The sequence below is a fragment of the Aphelocoma coerulescens genome, chromosome 2 (assembly GCF_041296385.1).
Source record: "Aphelocoma coerulescens isolate FSJ_1873_10779 chromosome 2, UR_Acoe_1.0, whole genome shotgun sequence".
NCBI lineage: Eukaryota > Metazoa > Chordata > Aves > Passeriformes > Corvidae > Aphelocoma > Aphelocoma coerulescens.
Genome location: NC_091015.1, coordinates 166393757 through 166416256, shown reverse-complemented (window position 1 = coordinate 166416256; position 22500 = coordinate 166393757). Strand labels below are relative to the sequence as shown.

At 47.2% G+C, this 22500-nt stretch overlaps 1 protein-coding gene across 1 annotated transcript in view; it reads right to left on the bottom strand.

The window, feature by feature from the left end:
* The window catches only part of ADGRB1 (adhesion G protein-coupled receptor B1), a 201621-nt gene that overhangs the window by 44547 nt on the left and 134574 nt on the right, over positions 1–22500 (bottom strand). Inside the window, exons 18-22 of the mRNA XM_069006061.1 lie at positions 22331–22434; positions 21119–21214; positions 14781–14883; positions 10408–10558; positions 5666–5735 (exon numbers count right to left, since the gene is read on the bottom strand). Coding sequence (XP_068862162.1) covers positions 5666–5735; positions 10408–10558; positions 14781–14883; positions 21119–21214; positions 22331–22434 — 524 coding nt within the window. The remainder of the gene's footprint in view (positions 1–5665; positions 5736–10407; positions 10559–14780; positions 14884–21118; positions 21215–22330; positions 22435–22500) is intronic.

Sequence of the window (22500 nt, the reverse complement as noted above, 5' to 3'; positions counted from 1 at the left end):
CTGCAGTAATTCACTTGCCTTGCCCTCAGCAAGATGCCTTCATTCTGCATCAGGAGCAAACTGATGCTCCCAGGGAAAAAAAAAAAGCCTTCTTGGAAATATTTCAGTTTTGTTGATCAGCCTCATATGTTTTTTTACTAATTCTGAGTTGAAAAAAATGTTATTTTTTTTCACCCCAAAACCATGGAATGTTTCTGGAAAGGCACCCCCAAAAAAGGGAAGTATTTCAAACTGAGAATTAATAGTAGGATATTCTGGTTTTCTCCAAGGTCTGAATCATGTTTATGTCTAAATTAAACCTGTAATGTGCTAATTTAATCAATTTTGATTTCTTCCTGATAGCAAGTTGCTCTGCCACAAGCTGTCTGAGAAGCTGTAATAATAAAATGAATAATCAGCTGAGGAGGGAGGGAATAAAATTGAAGCTTTGGAGCTCTGTAATAATTGGAGCTCTTCCTAAATGCAAGAGGAGGGCTCCCAAATCCCAGTCCTTGTCCCAACCTTTTTATCCAACACTCTATCCTGATTTTTGAGATGTTTTTTATCAGTGTCTCTTCCAACTGGTGGCTCAGATGAAGAAATCTGACAGTCCTGCACTGCAATTAGTGATGAGGACTTGGTGCAAAGAGGGTTCTCATTCCTGTGCGGTCCCTGGGAGCACCAGGAACTGTGAAGGTGAGATCACACATCAGCGAGCACTGGCCCTGATCCCTTCTGACTGCCTGACCTCCCTGCCACAGCACTTCATCAAAGCATTTTCCAAGGCTGTCAGAGGTGCTGGCTGCCAGCAAGGGAAAGGAAAGGGTGAAGGAATATCCAAGAAACAGAACTGACAGCAACCCCCAGTCTAGTGGAGATGCTTTTAGCCTCGTGCCTACGAGGCACAGAAATATTTGCATTTTGCTAAGAGGTTCCCTTATACTTTCCGAGGGATCTCTTCAGTGATTTTTTAAAAACAAAATTATCACTGGAAGGGAGGAAAGTGAGCGGTTTAACAATTCCTAAGCAGTGTTTCCTCGACTGACAGCAGCTCTTGAGTTCAGCACAAAAAGAACCTTTTTTTTGCGAAACATCTGATCCTTTTGTGACTCTGCCACAGCACAGATGGGAGGTGGTGGCTTTTGTCCTGCTCCTGGGAAGGGTTGGCTTCCACCACTGAGCCCTTTGTCACACTGCCCAGCCCTGCCAGCAACAGCTCTCACCTCAATCCTCTGTAAAATCAGGCAGCCCCAATATAATATTTTGAATAACTGAGATTACAGCTGGGAATCAGGGCAGTATTTATCCAGAGATTAACCCAGAAGCTGCTGAGATACCTGTGGGTCACAAAAGCCCTGATGCAGTGACACTCCAGGACCCTGAGAAATTTGCTGTGGTCTCCGAAAACTTTTGATGGGCTCTCTTGTGGGGAAGGATGCGAGCTCCCAGCGCCAGTGGCACAACCTCAATTATTCACTTCAAGCTTTAGGAGGTTGGTTCTGAAGCTTTAGAGGTCCAGAGGCAGTCCCTGGAGCACCAGCTAAAAGGAGAGTTATTATTCAGGCACTCAGCCTAAATCTAAGGAGGTGATCAGTGGCAGGTCCTTTAAACCTCTGGTACCCCTCAGACTTTCTTTGAGACTGGAACTGCAGCCTCTACCCTGCCCCAGCACGCTCCAAAAAGCTGCAAAATGTCCTTTCAAATGCAGTTCAGGCAAGAAAAGGGAGAAATCCTCTCCTACCCTCATGACAGCTGGAGAGTTGGAGTGTCCTAAGTACCAAGTAATAAAGCTTGAGTGAGTGGCTGCTGGGAATCACAACTCACAGCACAACACAGACACACCCCAAATCCTGCAGCATATTTTCAATTTTTAATCTGAACCTCTCTCTCCCTCCTCAGTGTACAACTCAGTGGACCACTCTGGCCAGCTAAGTGGTAAATATTAAATATACTACAAGCTCCCTAAACTCAGCACTGGCTCTGATCTCTCTGCATTAGAGCTTGGGGACATGGCCAAGCCTTTGATGGGACAATTCTTGGTGGGACAGAGCCTCGTCCTGCTGCTCAGTTGTGTTTTTACTGTTAGAGAAAAACTTCATCCACGCACAATAAAAAGACAGGACCAAAGCGGGTGAAATCCTGCTGAGGTCCCAGGTTGAACACCCTGCAGGAGGTTGCTCTGCTGAGGTTGGGCCGAAGATCCAGCTGGATTGGCAGTTCCAGCCTCACGACACATCACACATTTCACACCCTGCCCCTTCCGCCAGCTTTGCCCTGAGGTCTTTAACACCGAGATTAGCGCTGCAATCCCTTCAACACCTGCAGCTGTCCCCAAAATGCCCTCATCACCTTGTCCCATAGTTGGATGCCAGTGTTTTTTACCACTGTGAGTGGGATGAGAAAAAAACCTGCTGTTGAGTGGTAAATTCTGTGCTCACCTAAATATCAGCCCTGCTTTGACTGGATGTCCACCTCCACTGTGGGAGCTCATGCACTGCTCATGCACTGCTCTTGGGACCTAGAAGCTGCAGGGTTGGAAGGTGCTTTAAAAGACTCTGGGTAGTCCCTTGTGGTTTATCTTGTCACCTCTTGTCCCCTCCTTCTCAGGGAGGCACGGGCTGTGATTAAAGCTTTTCCTTCCTTCTGCAAAATGGAAACATTGGGCCTTGAAAGTCTGCAGTGCCCATTTGAAATGCCCTGTGAGTGCCCATTACACACTGGAGACAAAACTGGGCTGAAAGGACCTTCAAGATCACCTGGTGCCAACCCCCTGCCATGGGCAGGGACACCTTCCACTATCCAAGGCAGCTCCAAGCCCCATCCAACCTGGCCTTGGACACTTCCAGGGATGGAGCAGCCACAGCTTCTCTGGGCACCCTGTGCCAGGGCCTCCCCACCCTCACAGGGAAGAATTCCTTCCTCATATCCAAGCTAAACCTCAAGTTTCAGAGTTCAGCTCTGAAGTTGCTGCTGTGCAGTGCTGACTTCACTGTGGAGGAGAGGGAAAACCAAGGGCTCCCCACACATCAATGCAACAGAGCTTTTAGGCCTCTTTGAGCAGGAAAACAGGAGCAAGTGTAAATGCAGTGTGGTCTGTCGGGGCACCCTGCCCAGCTGGGCCCACAGCAATATTTGTTTCGTGTTTTAAAATGCACCAAAGTGTAAATGCAACTCTCATTACAGAGATGTTCAGCACCATTTTATTCAGCACCAGGGCTCGTGAACCCACCACTCACTGCAAGTGAGCTCTGTTTAACTCTGGCTCTTGGTAAAGCCAATTCCAGCAGGAATTAATAGACTCATGGAATGGTTTGGGTTGGAAGAGACCTCAAAGATCATCTTGTCCAACCCCCTGCCATGGCAGGGACACCTTCCACTATCCCAGGCAGCTCCAAGCCCCGTCCAACCTGGCCTTGAACACTTCCAGGGATGAGGCAGCCACAGCTTCTCTGGGCAGCCTGTGCCAGGGCCTCAGCACCCTCACAGGGAAGAATTTCTTCCCAATATCCAATCTAAATCTATCCTCCTCCAGCTCAAAGCCATTTTCCCTTGTCCTGTCACTACATGCCTTTGGAAAAAGTACCTCTCCATCCTTCTTGTAGGTCTTTTAGGTACTGGAAGGTACCAAAGTGTGGAATTAAAGTGAGATGGCAGCAGTGGGAATGTCTGATGGGATCTTTGAGCTTGAGAGGAACTGTTGTTCTCCTCATGACTTTGGCAGGACTCACCAGCTTTACCACACACTGGGAAATGTGGAAAGAAGACAAAAGGAGGGAGCCCAGAACCATGGAATATCCTGGAAAAGGACTCACAAGGATCACTGAAGCCCAGCTCATCAAACTGGACTTGCTGGGGTGTGAAGGCCCCATCACCACGAGTTTGGTGACAAAAGACCCTGACAGCAGAGCTGGAAAATGGTGTCACTCTGGCTGGGAGCACAGGACCCCCTTCCATCCCCTGGCATCCAGCCCTTGGATGCAAGGAGTGACAGAGTCTTCGGGGCTGAAAGGAGTCAGAGGATTGGCAGCAAAGGGAGGAGGGCTGGTGTGACCAGGCAGCCCCTGGGAACGCTGGAAAGTCAGCCCAGCCTCTTGGCCACCTTGCCCTGTGCCAATGTGAGAGCAAAGCAGGAGCCCAGCAGGTTCTGTCACACGTTGTCACCCTCCTGGCTGCAGCCTGGAGTGTGGGAGATGCTGGCACAGTAGTCCAGGGAAAAAAGCCAGGGAGTTCTTTCCTGCATGTTCCTCCCTTCCCCGCCCAGGCATTTCTTGTGTGGTCAACGTTGACCACAAAACCCTTTAAAAAGCCACAAATCTTTTTGCACCAATTCCCACCAGCCTATAGACAAAAAAAGAAGGAGGAATATCAAGGACTTCCCTCCCACCTCCCACCCTCATCCCCAGGCTTGTTCATTATGAATTGTTCTCATGGATGTGCCTGGAGCAAAGTGCCAGAAGCAGCTGACCCGTGGAAAAGCCAAAGGGAACCAGTTTGGGATCTCGGTGATGCTTCTGCAAACCAGGCTGTGTTCTGTCCTCTCCTGAGTCCCACAGCAAGCACTGGGTCCCTCTCCACCAGCACACGCTGAAGGTGGGACAGGCAAGCCAGGTGCAGCCAACGCATCCTTCAGGAATTCTGCCTATGGATTCGTACTTGAGAAATCCCCAGTCCTGAGCCCCCTGTGTCGTGCAGGAATTTAGGCTGCAAAGCAAACGGAAAACGCTGCTGTGCTGCTTGAATTCTCCCCTGCAATTAAAATGCAAACCCGGGACCATTTGGCCGTGGGTGTGCAGGATGTGGTGGGAATCGAGGGGGAGCAGGAGGCTCCACGTGACATTTCCTCAGTGGGACGATCGAAGCCTCATCTGCTGCCGGCCACATCAACAGCTCCAGTCGCAAACACTGCCCGTGTGGGATGCAAACCCCTGCCCAGGAAGGCTCTGGAAAATGATGGGATGCAGTAGGGAAGAGCCTGACTTATTGCTACGAAAAATATTATCCTTGAACTGTCACTATGCATGAAATTGCTAAGATTTTTAACAACAGAGGGAAAAAATAATATTTTCTTTTTTTTTTCTTCATTTTAAGTTGTGCTAATGTTGAGCTCTGAGTGAGCCCAGCCTTGCCTTAATGCATTTTTTACCTCTTCCATTATTTCTCCTCTGTTTTCCTTCCCCCATCATGAGCACATAAAGTTTCCTAAAGACAAAACCTATGGAATTTGGAAAACAGGTAAACACGGGATGCTGTCAAAGCCTTGGTTTGCACAGGTCAGGCTCATTCTGCTGCCTCAAACTGAGCTGAGCTGTTTTGAAAAGGTGGGGCCAATCTAGCATAAAAACAGATTAAAGAAAAAAAAAAAGCTGGTTTTAATTTTTAAACATCCTCAACTTTAAATATTCCACATTTTCCCTTAAAAAATACATTAAAAAGCTCTTAGTAAAAGGTATTTAGATCAAAGTGATGTCACAAATACAGCAGTTAAACCTAAGTAGTCTCTATAAACTTGTTTTCAACGGAATACACAATCCAGCTCGGTCAGATGACAGATTGAGGAGGCAGGGATGCAAGAGCTGTCCTGCACACGGGAATTTCGCTCCCAGCCTGTCTCCTGTGGGCCAGTGGCTGGGTTTTGACAAAAAGGATGGAGGATAAAACAGGGGGAGAAAAGGAATCCTTTACTCACTAGTTCACAGTGCCGTATCCCTTGGCTTTAGTAAATCCCACGGAAATGGCAACCACCAAAGCAGGGAGCCCTGTGGAAATGAAACAGGAGGAAATCGATCATAATCACATGTGCAGCCCTTCTCCCACTCAGTATTCCCCATTTCTCCAGAATTATTCCAGCACCATCCATTCCAGTCCGGCTCTGTGGCAGAGACTGAACTCAGGATCCCCAGAATCAAAAGCAACAACCTTAATTATCTCTGTTAATTAAATAAATACCATGAGCTGTAATCAGCTCCTGCTCTGTTGTGGTCTCAGCAGTTGCGGGGGGTCTCACAGTAGATGCAGATGCACAAAATTGATTTATTTTATTCTTGGGTACTTCAGGATGTCTCTGAAGTTGGAATATTCAACCACAACCCAACTCAAAGAACTCAGAAATCAAGAGCTTTGTTTGCACTCAGTGTAGGATCAGCGACCCAAAATCTTGCCCCAAATGAGACAGAAAAGGAAACAAAAACTGAGTTTCCCTATCCCAAACAGGTCCCCCAAGATCTGTGAAGGAGCAGGTTCCTCTGAACAACAGTGAGAAAGAGCTTCAGGTCTCTTCTAGGATCTGTGGAGGTTCAGAGTCCAGCTCTTCCCTGTCCTTAAAGAAATGTCTGGGTATCGGCTCACAACATCAGGTTCTTCAGCTCTGGAGGTCTCCACGTGGCTTTTTATAGCCCTGCTCCTCGTGGCAGGAGGAATTAAGCTGTCTCAATGCTAAAGATGGGAAAATCCCATTAAGAATCAGCAGGATCAGTAGCCAAGGGGATTTAGTGCCCCTTGACAAGGCCCTACTAATTTGTGAGCTGCAGAGGTCATGGCAGGTGACCGCAGGAGATCTGAGGAATGTGCAGGCACAGCTTCCAAACAGGTGGTCCCTCAGCAACACAAGGTGGTCCCTCAGCAACACAAACCATCCTGGGAGTGATTCTTAGTGAGGCTCTGCAGCAGCTGGGAGCCACAGGGCCAAACTGGCTGGAACGTGGAGCATTTGAGGGTTATCCTACAGGGAAGTGCTTCTCTTCCCATGTGAGATTTCCAAGCACAGGTCATGTTTCATCAGTCCAAACCCAACAGGCAGTGGGTTAAAAAGCATCTCTTTTAATATTGCTTCCTTCTTCCTTCTTCCTTTTTCCTTTCCTTTCCTTTCCTTTCCTTTCCTTTCCTTTCCTTTCCTTTCCTTTCCTTTCCTTTCCTTTCCTTTCCTTTCCTTTCCTTTCCTTTCCTTTCCTTTCCTTTCCTTTCCTTTCCTTTCCTTTCCTTTCCTTTCCTTTCCTTTCCTTTCCTTTCCTTTCCTTTCCTTTCCTTTCCTTTCCTTTCCTTTCCTTTCCTTTCCTTTCCTTTCCTTTCCTTTCCTTTCCTTTCCTTTCCTTTCCTTTCCTTTCCTTTCCCCTTCCTTTTTCCTTCCCCTTCCTTTTCCCTTCCCCTTCCTTTTTCCTTTCCATTCCTTTCCTTCTTCCTTTCCTTTTTCCTTTCCATTCCTCTTTTCTCTCATTTTTTCCCCTCATTGACTCCTGCTCCTCTCACTAATCCTCCTTCACACCTCATCTGGATAAATCCTGGCTGCTGCATCCCTTATGGTGACATCGATATGGCATCCCACGGGAAGAAACCACATGGGAAAGGACATTTTCAGGAATACAGCTTGGTGCAAGAGACCCTGGGAAAGAGGAAATTTGGAAAAGACTCCGCCAAAAATAACAACTTGCTCTTCGCAAAGTACTTCTCTCCGACGTGATAATTATGCAGAAATCCAGAGTGGGGCTGTGAACTTGGCAGCTCCAGGGACTGGCTCGTTCCAAGGCCGGGTAGAAGCCTCAGTTTGGGCTGGGAATGGGTCTGGACAAGGAGCAGCTACTACAAGTGGCAGCTACGTCATGGTAGTTAAGCCAAAGAGCATCATAATGAGAGGTGCAGCCCTGGGAGAGCTGTCAAAGTCTAAGCGAAGTTAGATGGGATTGGATTGAAAAAAAACCCACCAAAAAAAAAAAAATTTCAACCTAGTTTTTTTATTATTGTCAAGAAATTTATTCCTAACTGGCCTGTTCCATACACCTGTGTGTAGTAGAGACAGTACCAGCAATGCTTTGGGGGCTTTCTGCACAAAGTGAATTTAACAGCTCCAAGTAAATCCACTGAAAACCTCTTTCAAAGAGTTTTGTACTTCCAGGTCAGAGGAGAATCAGGCCATGTGTTAATCATGTTCCACTGGAGAAGATGTTTGCTAATAATTCCCAAGAGCCATTCTTGTTATAAACAGCTGAAGACCCACTCAGAGGCTGAGCTATGGCAGCATTAAAAATCCAGCTGTGGAAACTGTAACAGGGTCATAAAAATCCTGACAAAAAATATTTCTTCTTTATTGGGGCTAAATATGATGACTGAGTTGTTTCCAGGGAGCAATTTATCTGCCTATTTTAAATCAGAGAATATCCTGAATTGGAAGGATCCACAAGGATCATCAAGTCAAGCTCCTGACCCTGCACAGGATCACCCAAAGAATCACACCATGAACTTGACAGCATTGCCCAAGCATGGGAAGCAATTATTAATAATTATTATTACTAATGATAATTTAAAAATTGAATTGCAAAGTTGCACATCCAAGAGGAGACCAAAGAAATGAAAAATAATCCTCCCTGCTGCTGAAATTCTCTGCAGCTTCAATGAGCTACAGCTGAGAGCAGCTGAGAACTTGGCAAAGACATCTCGAACAAGGGCTTAGAGAAATGCAAATGTGCAAAGAGGGGAAAGGGGGGAGAACCAGCCCATGACAAAGTGAATTGTGCTAATTATTTCAGATTATGCTCTTTAAAACATATTTTCGGCTTCTTTCCTCTTACAAGTGCCATTAATCCCAGCTCTACAGCTGAAGTCTAGCAGGATGCTAAATATCCCAAATTCCCTTGCTGCCTTAATAGGCGAGAGTGTTCTTCATTTCTTGTCCTAACCTACTCCAAATGGTTATTATGCATCATTTATCAGCAGTGCATCCTAGCTCAGAGCTGACTACATCTTCCTAGCAGTGCAAATTATGCTTCTACACATGTTGGGGGATTTTTTAAATTTTTTTTTTTTTTAATCCACACAGACTACAAATGTGAGTGTTGCTCATCCGAAATTCCCTCGGCTAACACGCCCATCTGTCCCAGCTTTTACAAACCAGGGGGGAAAAAATCCCTTTTTATTACCTAGGAAAGCTATTAGTCTGTTACATTTGATATCCCTGATGTTGCTGGAGTCACCAAGGAGGGATAAACACATGCATGAGCACACCCAGGCTCCTGCAGCCTGTGCTCTGCAGGTATTGTGGTTCTGCTCCTGCTACACACAAACCCCCGATTTTAATAACACAATTTATTCTCCGTTGTAAGCAAAAGCTTAGCAGGGAAAACTTAAAGGGATGAAGGTGCTGCAACGAGGACGGCTCTTGATGTGCCAGAATGAATCACATCAGGGTGCTTGGTAAGCACCAGAAATCTCTTGCCTGGGGTGAATTGTGAGGCTTCAGTAGTAAAATGAGACATTAACAGAGCTCAGCCACGCTCCTTTTTTTTTCCTTTGCCTCCTCGCTTCTCAGCAACTTTTTGTGCCGCTGCTCCTTTCAAACACACCCTTGTTATCGCTTTGAAAGCCCAGGTTTGTGGGTTTGTATTTGTTTTCTACTACAGAATGCATCATTTAAGGCTAATAAATTAAACATACGGCAGAGGCAGAGGGAGAAAAATTAGTTGCAAGCATCTGCAGCAGTCTCACAGTTAATTTGTCTCCAAAAGGCGCTGCTGCCATGGAGACGGGATTTCAGAGTTTGCTTCACTCCAGGTTGCTCTGCAGAATCTTAGAACCATAAAATCATTAAGGTTGAAAAGACCTCGAGGATCATCGAGTCCAACCAGGTCCACCATTAAACCATGGCCCAAAATGTCACTTCTTCATGGGTTTTTGAGCACTTCCAGGGATGGTGATTCCACCACCTCCCTGGGCAGCCTCTTCCAATGCTTGGCTATCCTTTCAGTGGTGAAATTTTCCCTAATATCCAATCTAAACCTTCCCTGGTGCAGCTGGAGCTATTTCCTCTTATTCTATTACTTTTACCTGGGAGCAGAGCCTGACCCCCACCTGGCTGCACCCTCCCAGCAGGGAGTTGTGGAGAGCCAGAAGGTCCCCCCGAGCCTCCTTTTCTCCAGGCTGAGCCCCTTTCCCAGCTCTCTCAGCAGCTCCTGGTCCTCCAGACCCTTCCACAGCTCTGTTGCCATCCCTGGGCATCCTCCAGAACCTCAATGTCTTTCTTGTAGTGAGGGGTCCAAAACTGAGCCCACAATTTGAGGTGTGCCCAGCACAGAGGGACAATCCCTGCCCTGGTCCTGCTGACCACAGCGTTGCTGATCCAGGCCAGGATTCCCTTGGCTGGTACCATGTACCAGTGGAACACATCCAACACGGAGGGAGACAGACAGAGAGAAAAACAGAAAGCAAGAAACAGACCCAACCCCAGGAACAACCACCCCCAGAGCACCCTCTGAAACCTGAACTCGACTCCTCTCTTTTTGAGTGCACTGGGCAGGAGGTTCAACATCAGGGCTCTTGGTTGTGCTTTTCAACCATTTCAGCCCTTCTTGAAACCCTTCCAAGGCTTTCAAGCACCCTCCTGAGGAGCACCGGTCTCTCCTGTAGCCTGAACCTTCTCTGCTCCGCAGCCCCTGAGTTCCTCACCCCATCCGAGACACAAGAAGCGCTTGCGGATGATGCGGTTCCGTAACCGGCCCGTCACGGCCATGTAGGACTGCCAGGCCTCGGTCAGCACCCAGCAGAAAGAGGAGAGGAAGAAGAAGTGCAAGAAAGCCGCCACCAGCGTGCAGATCACCTGGAGAAAGGAGGAAAGGAGGACACGTGAGAGGAGCGGCAGGCGGAGAGAGCAGTGGGGAGCAGAGCAGAAGGTGAGGGGAGATGCTTCCAAACCAGGCTCTGGAACAAAAAGTCATGGAGATCAGGACATGGAAATGCAGTTTAGGAGCAGGCAGGCTCCTCCACAAGCTTTGACCTAGCAAAGACCAAAGCTTTAAATTTAAATACTACCTGGAAATTGGCTGCTCTTAAGCATGAGCTCTAAGATAAGGCCAAAGTTAACACTTTAGAAGAATCGTGGAATTACAAAATTGTTTGGGTGGGGAGGGACCTTAAAGATCATTTAGTTACAACCTCCCCAAAAAGGGCAGGGACACCTTCCACTAGAGGTCTGAGCACACATCCCATGCTGGTGCTTTCTGGGCTTCAGCAGGATTTATTTAATTTCCAAAACATCCAAACTACTGCCACGATCCTTTCAGGGCAGGGGGGGATGGAGTAGTTAGTAAACAGTGCACTAATCTCAGCTCAAAAGGTTTGCAAAGCACCACGTCCCTGGCAGCCCAGCCATGGAAATGAAATCTGAGGAAGGCAATTTGGATGGTGCCCCTGCCAGGGAAACAGCGCTGAGTGAAAGAGCTAAGCCATGAGAGCCGCATGAAACCACGGCTGCCAGGGGCTGGGAAAGGACTGCAAACATGAGGGCACAGTTGTCCAAGAGCACATAAACTACCAGCAGACAGGAGAGAGAAAATAAAAAAGAAAAAGAAAGAAAACCCCCCTAGATTAGAAAGAATTTCATAATGGTGAGCTCTACGACTCGGTGGGGAAATCTCACAAGGGAAATGCAGGCAGCTTAAGCCATTTAAAATTAAACTGGGGAAAGAACTGGCAAATGCATTATGAGGAACAACCCCGGAGTGCCAGGGAGATGGACTGGAAAGCTGACAAGCTCGTCTTTGTTTTAACTCAGCAAGGCCAAATCTTTCACTGGTGCAAATTGGTGCCGCTCTGTTTAACTCAGCCAGTTTTCCCCCCATCTGTGAGCTGAAAACTGTGAATCAATGTACTCGAGAAGAAAATGATGGGAAGAAACTCCAGTGGCTCCCAAGGAGAAGGGAGAGCAAATAGATTTTAAAAGTGACTCTGGAGGAAAAAAAAATGGCTTCAGGCATTTGGGGGAGGTTTATAATCAAGAATTTCTTTCCTTTGAGTGATATGGGCAAACACGGACTTGGCTTTACGGTCAATGAACCCTTCTCTTTTTTTCTCTTTTTTCAACCACCAGCATCTTTCAACCCAGAGCTCTCATGCAGAGAGTGGCTTTTATCATGATTTTATCGGATCGCTCTAGATTCATGCAGTGGCACCACCCGACGTTATCAGAGGCTGTGAATAAAAGCAAGACCGTGTGTTCTCTGAGATAGGAACTCTCTTTTTAATTCCAGATTTGCATTTGACACCAAGTCCCTCCGTATCCTGCTTAGAAGTGGATTCTGGATGTCAGTTCAGTACAAATAACACGGCTCAATACGAAAATGTCCAGTAATTTTCATATTTTACGAGAATCCTAAAAAAGGTGGTTCCTATTCATCAGCTTACAAACCCTACATGAAACAGCTACAAACAGAGGATGCTTCCTGGAATGGACTTAAAAGAGATTGTTATTTTAGAAACCTGGGTTTTTTTTGGCTGATATCATGTACAACACTGTTCATGTTGCCTTTTGGATTTTATTTCGAACCAACACAGTTCTTCCTTGTAAAAGGGAAAGAAAAGCTTTGCTTTACAATTTAACACCACAGAGATACATTTGGGTTGGTTTTTTTTCTCAGATGAGGAGCTTTGATAGAAAGGGAGGAAGAGAGGAGGGGAAGACAAGAGAAATATGCACATCTCAGCTGGACCAGGATGAACCCATCGCCTCAAATGAACTTGGCCAACAGATAGGCAGGCAAATACTTGCTTCTGCAACCTCTGCTGCAGGTTTTCCCCCCCTTGTGGGGAAAACCAAAAATCCCCATTTTTGGGCTAAACACAGGGATATGATGTCCCAAGATCCAGCAGAGCTTGTCAGTCTGTCAAGGCCATTAGCCCTTGTTTTGCTTTGAGAGGAGAAATCTGTTCCCTTGCAGCACAAGCCTCGGAGACACGGCCACTTCCTGCAGCATCCCTTTCCTTTGTATCCCTGGATTGCTGACTGTAATTTTTTTTAGCCTTTTCCCAGGCCTTTCATCTTCAAAAAGCTTAGCAAATCCAGGCGTGGAATCTTGCCTTTGAGGTTACACGGATGGAAATCCAGGGAGAATTTGACATTTCCAGGGGAAGCCGATACCGCAGAAATCTCCCGGAGAAGCCGCAGTTATAAATCAATCACCAACATTTAAAGGCGCTCTATTATCGATAATTGAATGTGAATAAAATCTTAATTTACACTCCTTCGTCTTTCCTCTGTATAGTTTTCTTTCTCTGTTGCCTGCCAGAGACTGTTTACTAGATGGCTGAGAGGAAATCCAAGAATAACCTCGCTATTTCTGGGGTTTCATGCATATGGATGTGCAAAGAGCTAATCTGCCTCCTGCCATCGCTGCCGGGAGCTTCGAATCCCCACCAACAGCTCCGACAGTGAACTCCCAGAGTCACGGGACAAAAAAGCACCAGGGAGAACCTGGGTTCATAACTGGGCTCTGGAGGGGGTGGGAGAGGAGGAACACGTCCAGCTCCTGTCCTGAGGTGAAGAAGAATCACCCAGGAGGAGGTCCAGCCATGGTTTGTCCTGTTGAGCATCCCTCAGTGTTTCTTTCCATGAAAAGAAGCTCCCAGCATATGTTTGGTGTGACAGAAACCACCACCAAGGAAAGCAGGAGCTTGGTTCACCCTTTCTCCGCCTCCTGCCATCTATGTTGGCAATGAAAGACAACTCTGCTCTGGAAAAGGAATTTCTGAAGGGCACTTTGTAGCAGGAGAGAGTTGGCTGCTTGTTTCCACACTTCTCCACACATACACAGGGCTCCAGCAGCTGGAAAGCTTTTCCTAAAACAACCTAATCCTAACCCAAAAGGCCTTCCATAGAAGTAAGTCCGTGATTCCCTAAATCCTTCAGCTTCTCTGCAGGAATCATAAAATCATAGAATAGGTTGAGTTTTGGGAGAGACCTTAAAAATCATCTCATTCCAACCCTGTGACATGGACAGGAAGATTTTCTCCTTGCTCCAAGCCCCGTCCAACTTTGCCTTGAACACTTCCAGGGATGGGGCACGGTTTCTCTGGGCAACCTGTTCCAGTGCCTCATCACCCTCACAGGGAAGAATTTCTTCCCAATATGCTTCCAAAAGTGACACCACGTTCATGCTGCCAAAGCAGGGGCTCAAAAACCCAGCTGGTCACTGGCTACTGTTAAGCAGTAACTAATTTTTGACTTCTGATTCCGATTTTGGCAGCAGAAAGAGTGGAGGAGGTGTCTTGCCTCACGTTTTTTGGCTCAACAGTTATCATGGTTTGGAGCATTTGGGAAGATGGGAAAATTTACAACAGGAAAATACTAACGGTGAGCAGTGATTTGTCATGCCAGGGGAACCTGAAAGTGCTGGAGCTGGAAAAAAGTCATGGAGGCAACACGTGCCTCTCCAGCTGAGTCTGTGGGAAGAGAGCAACCAGTGCTCATGGCTTGGAAAACCACGCTGGCTCTTGCCTGGACTGCTGGAATCACTCTGGGATCTGCTCCGAGTCCCTCGTGGCCCTGCAGCACTCACAGTGCATCTGGCAATGCTTCCCATCCCCAAAAAAGGTTGGACAGTTTTGTGTCCGTGTTCACTAACATCTGCCAAGTACTTTCAGCTCAGAGTATAAAAACTGCTGGAGAAATAAATGTAAAGCTGAGAGGTTGTTTGTTTGGGTTTTTTTTTTAAAAGCCTTTTCTCAATCTGTCTTTGTAATTTTTTTGAAAATAAAATGGTTAAAGCCTTGCAAATCACCACGCTTCTTCACCGTGCCATGTGCCAGCTACTCTAGGCAGATATTCAAAAATATCACATTGGTTTTAATCAAAGCCCTGAGGATGCTGACAAATTATCAAAGAGAGAGCGAGAGAGAAAATTGAAATCTGCCATTTAGCCATGTCTTTGACATGTCGCTAATTAACAGATGGAGGAAAAATGAGGAAGCGCTGCCTGAATGGATCATTTCAGTGCTAAATCAGGGGGAAAGCAAACAAATAAACAAAGCCCCAGCAGATCCCTTACCTTATTCCGGGTCTGGGTCTGTCCGATCAGGATGAGGGCGTTGGAGGAGATGATGGAGAGGCAGAAGTTGATGAGGATGACGGAGCGCTCCGAGCGGATGTACCTGCAGCGAGAGAAGAGGGGAGGGAGACCCACCCTGTCACAGCCTGCCCTGGGTGACCTCTGAAAAGCAGCAATCCAGGCCAGGCTCTACAGAATTGCCAATTTCCTGCAGATTTTATGTGCTAGACAGACATGAACAAGGCGGGAGGGAGGGGAAGAAGATGTCTCCATCATCCCCCATCAATGCTGGAGTTAGGAGCCAACAAACGAGGGGCTAGCCTAGTCTGAGCCCCTCCTAAAACAGTAGAGCGCTGCAAATCTTCGTCAGCTCTGCCTGCTTGAAAGGGGGGGGGGGGGGGGGCTTGAAAAGGAGCTTGAAAGAAAACGAACAGGCAACACACGGAAAAGATTCCCAACCAAGAAGAGCCACAGGCATGCTGGCGATGGAAGCAGATTACAAACACATGCGCCTCGACAACAAAGTGTGTGTGATTCAGCATTCCCCTTCCTTCAGCCTAACAACCCCTCCTGAGGTGAGAAGTTGTGAGAAGCATTTCTGGCTTTTAAAATATATATATATATATATATTTTTTTTTTTTTCTTTTTGGTACCACTTCTCCGAACTAGGCCAAATACGTAACTGCAGCTGTGGGTTTGGGACATCAGGGACAGCAGTGAGGGAGCTGTTGCCTTCAGCACCTTGCAGGAGCCAGCGATTTGTCATTTCTCATTTGCAGCACAGCACCAGGCTGGCTGCCGAGGTAAGCACACCACAATTAGCTCAAACCACTGGCTACGGAGGGAAACTTCTTTGAAGGCACTTTTATGTACCCAATAAAACGAAAAGGGAACGGCAGGAGTGCAGGTCCTCAAGGATTGACTCGAGATCTGACCACACCAACACTCACACACGTGAATTATCTCAGAGATGCTGCAAGTGCCCTGCCTGAATGCCACATGAGTGGAGAGGAGATGCTGATGCTTATATAAATTAGAAACAGATGTATTAATCAACCAGCTCATCCCTGGAGGCTAATGCAGGATTATTTCCTATATTCCAGCACATCAACAATTTATGTTGGGAATTTAATTTCATTAATTAATTTTAGCGAGAGCGAGTTGGTCGTGCCTTGGCTGCAGAGTTTTGAGTTTCTGATGAGGAGGGCAGGACGGGTTTACTGCACGTGTGTTCTGCCAAGGGTAAATGTGTGCTTTAGACCTAATGAAGGCTGTGAAACTTTGATTTCTAACTTTGCCTTGAGCCATGCCTTCATACAAACATGAATGGTGAGGCTATGCTTTCCTGGATGCAAAAAAAAAAAAAAAACAACCAAAAAACAAAAGGTAGCATGAATCCCTACTTACTCAGTTGAAAATCTGCTTTATAGGAAGTTCTCCCTGAAACTCTCCCAGCCCCAGAACAGGCTGCAAAATGTAGGATCCCAGCTCATCAAGAAACTGGGTTGACAGGCTGCAAAATGAGCTTCTGGTTCCTTTCACAGCCAAGCTGAGCCCAAATTTCCTGATTTCATTGGGCTCCATACAATGCTGGGCATCGCCTGGACCCTGCTCCATTTGTGGCTGGATGGTACCGAGAGATCAAACTTTTTGTGCTTTGATTGTGTGAAGTAAAACATCAAATCTCCAGTCAGCAGCTTCTAAGGGGTAGAAAGGGAGATTTGGACTCTGTCCTGGTGGGAAGGAGATGGAATAAATCTGTGTAGCAACACCCTGATCCCACTGCTATTGAGCATGAACTTCTAAGTCTCCACTGGTCAGAAAAAGGAAAAAAAAGGACTTGACCATAAATCTGTATTTTAAGGTAAGGGGAGATAATCCAGCTGTCTTAAGACCTTTCCCCCCTTAAGCCTCCTTAAACCAGCTCTCCTTTTTCCCTGCTTCTCTTCATACCCTGAGAATTTCTCTTGTTCTCCAGATCCCTGAACCTCCAAAGAACGAGATGTGGGTTGGCAACGAATAGAATCAGAATAATTTAGGCTGGGGAGAAAAAAAACCTCTCAAGTTCCCAGTCCAATCCTATGCCCAAAAAAAGGACTGATTTCAAAGTCAGATCAGGTTTCTCAGGGCCTTGTCTGATCAAGATTTGAAAATCACCAGGAACAGAAACGCTACCACCTCTCTTGGCTGACTGATTATAGCACTAAACTGCTTAACTTAACTGCTCTTGTGGTGAAGGATTATTTTGCTTTATATCCAGCTGGGTCTTTTCCTGCTGCAGCTGGTGCCTCTAGACCTTTCCCTGCCTACCTCTGCAAGTTGTTTGACTGCTCCATGACTCCTCCTTAACAGCCTCCTCTTCTCCAAGCTTGCTCCCTTTGCCTCCTCTGGCATTGTCCAGCTCCTTCAGTGTCCACTGGACTTGCCCCCATGTGCTGGTATCCCTGGTATTGGGGGAATCCAATACTGGGCACCTTTCCCAGACGTGGCCTTAGGAGTGCCAAACATTGTCCAGGTTGTTAAAGAAGACATTAAACAATGCTGGCCACTGTACCAACCCTGGGCAGATGTGACCAGCTCTTGATTAAGCTTCAAACCTTTGACCATTACCCTCAAATCCTGCAGGAATTCCATCCAGCTACTAAGCCACCCATCCAGTGCATAATTGCACGATCTGGATACTTTTGGAGGCTGTGTTAATGGCCTTGGTAATGTCAAAATCCACACCAGCTTCTTCCCCCCACCATCCACATAACCAGTCACCCCATTCCAAAAGGGAAACAGGGCAGCCAGGCACAATCTGTCCTCCACAAATCCTCGCTGCCTATTCCCAATCATTTTCTTGTCCATCATGTTGCCTGGGAATAACCTTTAGAGCTACATGCTCTTTAATCATCCCAGGGGCCGTTCAGGTTGACCAGTCAGTTGTTCTCTGCATCCTCCTCCTTGCCCTTTTTAAAGGTGGGTGTAACATTTGCCTTCTTCCAGCCTTCAGGCAGCTCCCTGGATGACAGACAGTGGCTCCACAGTCACACCAAACATCTCCCTCAGTGCATCCTGTTCTGTCCCACGGATCTGCAAACGCCCAGATAACTTGAACTGTCCTTGTCTCTCTTTTCCCTGGCAGTGGGAAGCATTTTCTTCCCTGGATTCTGCCTCTGTGTAGGAATTTGGGTGCCTCGGAGCCAACCTTGCCAGCAGAACAAGGCAAAAAGGCACTGGGTACCTTCACCTTTTCAACATCCTTATCCATCAGGCTGCTTGTCCCAGTCAACACCGGGCCAACACTTCCCTGGGAAATCCTTTGCTGCTGACGCAATTACAGAACCCATTCTTGATGCCTTTCACATCCCTGGCCAGTTTCAAATGCAGCTGAGTTCTGACCATTCTAATTCAATCCTGCATTCCTGGGCAATTCTTCCAGAGTCCTCCTTGGTAGCCTGACCTGGAATCCCAACATTTCCTTGTTAAGTTTCTGCTCAGTCAGAATAATAAGAAGACCTCCTGCCACGCTGGCTTTTTTCCTTTCATTTCCTCTTCTCCAGCACAGGATGCTCCACAAAAAGCAATCACCATTCCTCTCCAGACCCTCTGGCCAAAGAAGTCAGGAACTTGTATCAGAGGGGGAAAAAACATAGAATTTGATGGGTTTTGCCCAAAAACACATCAAAAACAGAGCTGCTCCAGGGTGCTGCCTTGCTACCCCTCTGCTGATACATGGACTACTTACCAAAATATGCTGTTCTCAGCCATAAAACCAGGGAAAACTCACTGCTAATTAAGGGAACTTCTGCTCCAGCCTGTGTCCTACAATCATAGAATATCCTGAGTTGGATGGAACCCACAAGGATCAGCAAGTCCAACTCCTGGCCTTGCACAGGACAACCCCAACAATCCCAACATGTGCCTGAGAGCGTTGTCCAAACACGCCTTGAGCTCTGGAATATTTGGTGCTGTGACCATGCCCAGAGAGCCTGTTTCAGTGCTAAGTCACCTTCTGAACAAAGAAATTTTTCCTGATATCTAACCTAACCCTCCCCTCCAGCCATGTCACTGGTCACCACAGAAGATCCCCACACACTGCAGGAAGCCCTGCATGAGCTGAGACAGATGGAAAAGGTGGGAAAACCCCGCAGTCTGTTTCTCTGCCCCCATTAGACTCCCCTCCTCTCCACAAACACTGAGTCACTGCTGCTTTCTCACCGTGTGTACACACATCCCTCTCCACATAGCCACTTACTCATCCCTGCCACCTCCCACCAGGGCCAGGAGCGTCTCAGCATCCCCTCAGCATCCCCGGCACAGGCAGAGCTCCTGCGTTTAAAGCAAGTGTTAACAGCCCCTCGAGAGCTCATTGACAGCCACTCAATCAATCCTCAGGAGTGAGAAAAGCTCGGGCTGTTCTCTAGCAGTGATGCAGCACTCACCCAGCTGCTGCCAGGGACAGAGATCTGCCGTGCCCCACATGCTGATGGGCTGGTGGATGAGCTGCTCGATAGCAGGGATCGATCCCCGTGCTATGGAAAGGTCGCTGACTCCAGAGGCTGTTGAGCCACAATGAGTTCAGGGATGGAAAGTACATCGGGGCACTCCTGAAATACCAGCGTGTCAAGGAGCAGCTTGAAAAGAGGAGTCGTTTCACCTGTTCCGACCCTTGAGGGGTTGGGTTTTTTCCCCTCAGTTTTTCATTTCCATGCCAGTTTTCAATTTTTTCTTGCGATTCCCCCTCTTTTTCCACACGGGTGGTGGAGCACATGGCCCACACACAGATTGTGCCTCCAGCTGTGACCCAGGACAGTCAGTGCCGAGATGGAACAAGGTCACTCCACTTCTGTGGCCCACTGTGTCACTGACCCCTCTGTCGAGCCTGCTAATAAGGCCAGAGATGCACCATCTGCAGCAGAGATTTTTGCAGCCATCTGTCTGCTGGGAACTGGAGTGAGGCCACCAACAGGCCACCAACAGCCGTCGAACAGAAACAACTTCCAGTTTCCAGCGGGGCTGTGCCAAGTTGGCCGTGTCTGAAGTGATCACTCACCTCAAAAAGCTCGTGCCATTCATGCCAGTGGCTGAGTAGGTGCCACCAAGGAGCAGCCTTTATTTGGGGGTTTTCAACAGGGAGTGGAGGATAAATTCATTTCCTCCCTGATGCACAGCCTGAAGCTGGGATCACCTCCCTGTTACTCTGCCCCCTTTTCTTCACCGTGTTCCTCTCCCTGTTTCTCACCCTCCCCTCCTTTCTGCTTCCCATATATACAAACAAACCCTAGCTGGGCAAAATTCTGGGAAAGCTTCCAGACTGTCAGCCTCAGTGAGCTTATTCATCAGGAGTGTTTCCTACTCAAGCTGGGTCTATGGATGCATGCTCCAGATGCCTTTGTCCGGAGTTCTGAATGGGAAATTTCCCGGCCAAAGCTCCCCGAATCAGCTGAGCTCTGGTGAGTGCTCTACACAGAAGATCAGGCAGCCAGGACATGAGGAATTTCTCCCCTGCATGGTGGAAAAGAACCACTTTGATGCTGCTCCTGTGTTTTAGGGACAATAGGTTGGAATAATACTGCTGATTCCATTTCTAAGCACTCCTCCAGCCGCTGTCTATCAGAATAGACAACATTTAGGGCAAAAAAAAAGTGGGAGCCAGGAGATAATGTTGAATACGATGTTCCTGAGACCCTTAATAGGAAAGCACATTCACGTCCAGCAGCTATGCCTAAAATAAAAAGGACACACAGAGCGCTCAGGGCTCAGCCACGGGAATGCTGTGAAGTTTGGAAAACATGAAAACATGATCTACAGAGAAGAAATGAAACAAACTCAGCGCACCAAAGAGAAATTCTAGAGATCACTTGATCATGCTTTACAAATATTTACACAGAGAGACTCAGGATAGAGAGCCCTTTAATCAAGATATAGCTGGTCTCAGGATCACTTGGAAATGCATGTCCATCCTTGGCTAGCTCAGAAATACCCATTCAAGCCTCCCATAAACGTGTCCTCCCATTCCTGCTGATCATTTTGGGTGTAGGCATAAGGCAAAGAGTGGAATGAGAAATTAAACAGAACATATTTGAAACAGGTCAGGCAATTTACTGTCCTCAATAACAGTAAATATTGGAGGTGGGGGGGGGGAGCACAGTCCTGGAAAAAAATACATCATGTTATTCCAAATGGCTCTGGCATGCTCCAAACTGATTCAACCTCATGTCTGAGCTTGGGTTTCAGATCCTGACCCTGTTTCTGATAGGAAAGAGAGGGTGAGGCTCGAACGCTTGCTCTTTAATCTTCTATCCTAACTTTCCACTTGATCCTGACACCAGTGACCCCAGTAAGTCACCTACCGGCGCTGCTCAGTGCCGCCCAGCCTGAGGAAAAGCAGGAGAGGACAAGGACTTGAGCACATCCAATGATACCCCAGGCACGGAAAAACCTGAGTTCTAGATAAACGTTATCATGATCAGTCTTCAGCTGCCAAAATTAACCAGCCACTATGCACTGTCACAGTATCAACAGAAAAAAGATGCATTTTTGCTCAGTTTTTACTCTCTTGTTTCTTTCCTCTATCAAAACGTAGAAAAAGTTATCTCAGTTCAATCTCTAAATGGAATTTACCCTTTCCTTCTACTGAGAAGAATCACTGCACAAAATAAGGGCCTCACACTGATCCCTTCTCCCAAAAGGATCACCAATAATACCCAGCTGTATTCCCTGCAGCCACTCCATTTGGATCTCACAGACATTCACCTGGTTCTGATTTGTCTTTGCTTGGCATCGAGCCATGAAGGTCTCAGCGTGTTTGCCTTGGATTTAGGAGAGACGTGGATCTCACAGGATAAACTCAGACCTTGTTCAAGGCAATACAGGGAGAAAATCCCTTGCACACCTCGGGTCCTCCAGCTTAGAGTCACCAGAACATATCAAACAGGGGCATGGGCCAATTGTTCATCAAAGCTTTGCTTCAAAATCACTTCAGCCTCTATAATTTTATGTTCCACCTGACCTGTGTACAGGAGCTGTCAGCAATGGGCTGTACTGGGGGATCCCATATGCACCTGAAGCTGAAGGCAAAACGTAGCTAAAAGGCTGGGGAGTTATTTAGATGATGTGGTTTAACATCATTAAGCTCCTGAAAAGTTCTGTCAGTTCTTCAGGCCAGGTGTTTTCATGGCAGGTCACGGAGGTTTGGATGTTCCCAAAGAATTACCTTGCAGCAGCATCTGCCTGCCAAGAGGCCGTGCGTGTCCACCTCGCCTCTGACAAGGTTTCCTGGGGTACACAAAGGCATCGAAACCAGCACGAGGCTTTTGGAAATGGAACAATGTCCCTACATGGGGGCATGGCCCTAATTTCACTCTGCTAATTTCTCTGGCACTGAAAGGAGAGAATAATGCCAGCTAGGCCACCAGGATGACTTTCTGCAGGGCCCACTCATTCCCAAACAGTTCCTCCTCAAGCACCAGACACCCAAAACCACAGAGCAAACGTTCCAGGATCCGTGTAGGTCAAAAGACAGTTATTTCCCCAAGAAGAAGAGAAGAGAATGAAAGCCATACCTCCAAACAGAGACATAAATGATAATCAACAGCAAAAGTGTCAGCGAGGATACTCCACAGCCTACAATTAACGTGACAGAAGGGACCAGCACCTTTTCCATGTTCTGAAAGAGAGAAAGTGAGACATTAAAAAATAAGCTCGGCCAGTTCTACCAGGAAAATTTCATGGC